The 5,408-nt window shown below is 37.3% G+C and overlaps 1 protein-coding gene across 1 annotated transcript; it reads left to right on the top strand.

Annotated features, from left to right (window-relative positions):
* Nucleotides 1–4,605: 4,605 nt before the first annotated feature.
* LOC112456001 (nucleolin-like) lies at nucleotides 4,606–5,158 on the top strand (the record flags this gene model as incomplete). The annotated part of the gene is made up of 1 exon (XM_025018265.1): nucleotides 4,606–5,158. A coding segment is annotated over exon 1 (553 nt), but the record flags the coding sequence as incomplete, so codon positions are not given.
* Between the last annotated feature and the right edge of the window lie 250 nt (nucleotides 5,159–5,408).

A 5,408-nucleotide genomic window follows, 5' to 3' on the forward strand; every position in this document is an offset into this window, starting at 1 on the left:
GTGGCGATCTGTGCTGGGGCGCTGACGAAGAGTGTGGCGATCCAGTACTTTCGCTGCCGAAAGCGTGGCGATAACGGAGTTGGTCCTCAGAAAAGATAATAATTTCGACAAATTCCCGAAGGTGAATTTGACCTCTACGCTGACGATCTGAGCGCTGACGAAGAGTGTGGCGAGCAGAGGGTGTGGCGGATTGGTTTTGAGCGCTGCCGAAGAGTGTGGCGAGCTTAAAATTCATTTTCGCGAACGCGGCTGAATGACGAAGAAAGGAGGTAGGCGCGTTCGTATTAAACGAATCAGATTCCAGATCAAGCAAGCAGTCATTAATAATCAAGATCCTCTCCCCTTCCTCCAACAATTGCAACAGCTGGAAAACGCACCCTCCTTTAAACCTATTCCTGTCGATTTCGACGTTGATTATCCTAATTATAACCAAATAAATAAAGCTGATCCTCGTTACCATACGTATAAACTTAGATATCTTTTCGGTCCCGAATAGTAAATATAATAATAATATCCTCCACACGACTTGTCCAAATCCCTGGTAAATTGCTTAAATGCATTGACCAAAAAACGGACGAACTATAACAGTCAGAACGTGACATAAATTTGGTGACAGCGGTGGGATACTAAAAGTTGTGTGGAAAAGTAATAAAAAGGAAAAATCATGACGACGCGCACGCCATATAAAGAGCAAGCAGAGGGAGGAAATACAGGCACAAATGAGGAAATCAACGAATTGCGGAAGTCCATGGCCCATAACAAACAATTGGTTCAACAATTACAGCAGACAGTAGCAAATCAATCGACCACACCTAATCGACCACAAAATCCAGGAATGGTAATTAATGAAGGAACAATAGGTAACTATTTACATTTTTCAATTAGAGATGCCTTAGAGGCCGTGCCGAGTTACGATGGAGGAAATATTCCGTTCGTATATTTTGTCGAGGGTTGCGAGGAAGCACTCAGCATGGTTATACCGTCACAAGAAATAAACCTGGTTCGCGCAGTACGTAATAAATTAAAAGGAGATGCGCATAGATCTATTCTCGGGAAAACATTTAACAGCATGCAAGAATTGGTAGAATTTTTAAGGACAAAATACGGTCCTAGAGAAACAGTTTATGAAGCCCAAGGACGGTTAGCTTACTTATGCCAAAAGAAAGACGAAAAAGTAGTTACATATGCGAATCGCGTCCGAGAATTAGGAAAGCGTATACTCGATGCTCAGAAAAGAGAAACAGGATTACTAAGCCCCGAGTTCCAAAATTCAATCGAGAAGCATTTAAAAATGAGTTTCTTACGCGGATTAAATAAAGAAATTGTAATATCAAAAGAAGGTACGTTCGAGGAAATCGAGAGCCGCGCGATAGAAGCCGAAAAAGAGTTAGAAACAATAAACATGATAAGACGTATTATGCTCGTGGAAAGCGCGCCCGCCGAAAAGAAGGCCCCGACGTGCCGTGTAGAAGCCGAGACCGTCGTTTGTCAGTACTGTCATAAAAAAGGGCACACAGCATACAAATGCTGGCATGTCAATAAACCCCGAGGAAATAACGAAAATCGAAATGGATCCGGTTATTCGCGAAATAATGTTAACAGCAACAATAACTATAATAATAATAACCGTAGACAGCTATCGTTCTCGGGTGCTCAGAATCCAAATAATCAAAATGTTAACAACCAGAATCTGAATAATCAAAATTTTAACAATCAAAATTTCAACAACCAAAATTTTAATCAAAATTCTAACAACCGAAATTTTAACAACCAAAATTTAAACAGTCAAAATTTTAATAATCAAGGTTTCAACAATCAAAATGCAACGGTAACGTGTAGATATTGCAAGAAACCCGGTCATACATTAGAAGAGTGTCGTAGACGCGCATATAATAACGGTCTCCGCCAGAACTCACAACCTCAGGGAAACGAGCGAATTCCCGCGAGGACAGGGGCAGCCCCGGGAAACACGCAGACTCGCCCCACTCGAATAATAGCAGGGGAACCAGAGTCGGTTACCGAGCAGTAAACATAACTCAAATAGAAGACGTTCCGTCAGTAAAATTAACAGGCCCAAATTTTACAGAAAATTTAAAATTTTTAGTAGACAGTGGATCAGGGCCAAATATTATTAAAAGGAATTCCGTTACTCCCGATACCATAGTGGATAAAAATGAAATCTTAAGACTTAGTGGAATTACGACGCACCATGTGACCACCTTAGGGCTGGCACAGGTAGATATCTTAGGATGTCCAGTCAATTTTCACATAGTCGAAAACGATTTTCCAATTCCGCAAAATGGGATTTTGGGTTCGGATTTCTTTAAACAATTTCGAGCAAAAGTTAATTATGAGCAAAATCAATTAGAATGGAATAACGTTAGTATACCTTTTGAAGAAAAAGAAGAAATCTTCACTATTCCTGCGAGAGCAATTTCGTACATGCGTGTTAATATCGCAAATCCAGAGTTGAAAGAAGGATATGTACCGCGGTTAAGCGTAACGAAAGGTGTTTACTTAGGAAACGCCTTAGTTAAAGTACAAGATGCGAAAGCATATCTGCAAGTAATAAATACTAACGATGAAGAAGAAAGGGTGTTTATCCCTACAATTAAAATATATGAGTTTGAGACGGATGAAAATCGTAATTCAGATTTGAATCCTAATCCAAATCCTAATTCTAACTCGAATTCCAATTCCAATTCAAATTCTAACTCAAACTCGAATTCGAATTCTAATTCCAATTCAAATTCTAAATCAAATTCGAATTCAAATTCTAATTCCAAATCAAAATCAAATTCTAACTCAAACTCGAATTCGAATTCTAACTCCAATTCTAACCCTAATTCAAATTCTAAATCAAATTCGAATTCAAATTCTAATTCCAATTCCAATTCCAATTCCAATTCTAATTCTAATTCTAATCCTAATTCAATTCCTAAATCCAAAAAGTCTAGAAAATCAAGTTCGAGATCATGTTTGTATATGAAACAAAATGATAGGAAAAATAAAATAATGCAATTGCTAAGATTAACGCATTTAAATGCTGAAGAACGATTGCATGTCGTGAAACTAATAGAAAGAAATGCGGATATTTTTCATTTACCGGGAGAAAAACTCGATCATACGAATGTTTTAAAACACCGAATTCCGACGGTGAACGAAATACCAATTCACACACGACAATATAGATTTCCAGTAATCCATAAGGAGGAGATAAATAGGCAAGTTAATGAATTGCTAGATCAAAATATAATTAAACCATCGAAATCCCCATACAATACGCCTGTGTGGATAGTTCCTAAAAAACCAGACTCGAAAGGAAATAAACAATGGAGAATGGTATTAGATTTTCGCGATCTAAATGATAAAACAGTAGGTGATGCGTACCCGCTTCCGAATATAACGGAAATATTAGATCAGTTAGGCGGTGCAAAATACTTTTCGATCTTTGACCTGGCTTCGGGTTTCCACCAGATACAAATGCACCCCGACGATAGTCATAAAACGGCCTTTTCAACACCATACGGACATTACGAGTGGGATCGCATGCCTTTCGGTCTAAAGAATGCACCTGCGACTTTCCAAAGACTAATGGATAGAATATTAATCGGAATACAGGGAAATGAAATTTTTGTATATCTAGACGATATAGTATTATATGCAAGCTCTCTTACAGAACACGCAATTAAATTTGAAAAAATAGCTACGCGATTGCGTGCAGCAAATCTAAAATTACAACCAGAGAAATGCGAATTTTTAAGGAAAGAAGTTAATTATTTAGGGCACATAATAGGAGAAAATGGAGTTCGACCAGATCCTAAAAAGATAGAGGCAGTTCAAAATTTTCCGATACCTAAAAACGCGAAAAATGTAAAACAATTTCTCGGATTAGCTGGATATTATCGTAGATTTATACAAGGATTCTCAAAAATAGCTAAACCACTAACTAATTTGTTGAAAAAGGATATTGATTTTAACTGGGGAAATAAAGAACAAGAAAGTTTTAATGTGTTGAGAGACGCGCTTTGCCAGGAACCGATATTACAATACCCCGATTTTACTAAGCCTTTTCTTTTAACGACTGACGCGTCTGGAACTGCAATTGGCGCGATTTTAAGTCAAGGACAGGTAGGGAAAGATCAACCGATAAGTTATGCCTCTCGAGTATTAAACGATGCCGAGAAAAATTATTCAACGATAGAAAAGGAATTATTAGCGATAGTGTACGCTGTACAACATTTTAGACCATATCTTTACGGTAAAAAATTTAAATTAATAACCGATCATAAACCATTAACTTGGCTTCATAAATTGAAAGACCCTACATCACGTTTAGCGAGATGGAGAATTAAATTAGCCGAATACGATTACGAAATAATTTACAAACCAGGAAAAATTAATGCTAATGCTGATGCTTTGTCAAGAAATCCTACGACAAGTATATATCCAATACATCCCTCGTACGACGAAATCGAAGAATGTCCGGAGGACGATGAAGCGAGACAGAGAAACGCTAAACCGAAACCTATACCTGCTTCACCAAGAAGAGGAACAATGAGAGAAGAGCCAGAGCCAATTGTTGCGGGGATGCGAACGCGCCATATGGAAACTTCAGAAGGAGAAAGCGTACCATTTACTAAGAAAGAACTGGAGGAATTACCATTTTACGAGCATGTAGTTCACGCAGAAATACATAACGAACCAATGAATCGAATGAATGATAATAATAATGCTAACACTTTACCAGAATTATCTGAAACTGAAGATGACAATGAAAATACATTATCAGAAGAAGAAGATGAAAATGAAATAGAGCCATTATTATTAGAAAGCAGCGACAGTCACATTGATGAAGATTTATCCACCTCACCAATAAGTATACCACCTAATCTTTTACAGATAATAAATAATTTAGCAGAAGACTATGAAGACGATGAAATTAATCAAAACGAAACTCTACATGAAGAAAATTGTGAGGATTCAATCCCAATAGCCGAAGACAACGAAAACAATGACCAGATTACCGACGATGACGACTCCGGAGAAGAAAACGAAGACGAGGAAGGAGACAATAGCGACAGAGACGTTGACGCAACTTACAATGAATTAGACACGAATGACCCGACACCCGAAATTGAAAGACAAATAATAACACGTGGGCAGAAACATAGTATAATAAATAGTCGCGATCAAATTTTTATGCGAAAAGAAAATTATTTATATTTCTTAACCACAAACGGTAAACCTTGTGACGAAGGATCAAAACAACTTCAAAAACAAAATTTGATACCAAAAATTAAAGAAAGTAAAGTAGGAAACATCGAAATTGTTAAAAGGGGAAATAGAATCCATTTAATTTTAATATGTAAAGAGAATATTAAAGAAAAAATGACTAGAGAATCACT

Source organism: Temnothorax curvispinosus, unplaced genomic scaffold (genome assembly GCF_003070985.1).
Source record: "Temnothorax curvispinosus isolate PA1 unplaced genomic scaffold, ASM307098v1 QBEX01006566.1, whole genome shotgun sequence".
Taxonomy (NCBI): domain Eukaryota; kingdom Metazoa; phylum Arthropoda; class Insecta; order Hymenoptera; family Formicidae; genus Temnothorax; species Temnothorax curvispinosus.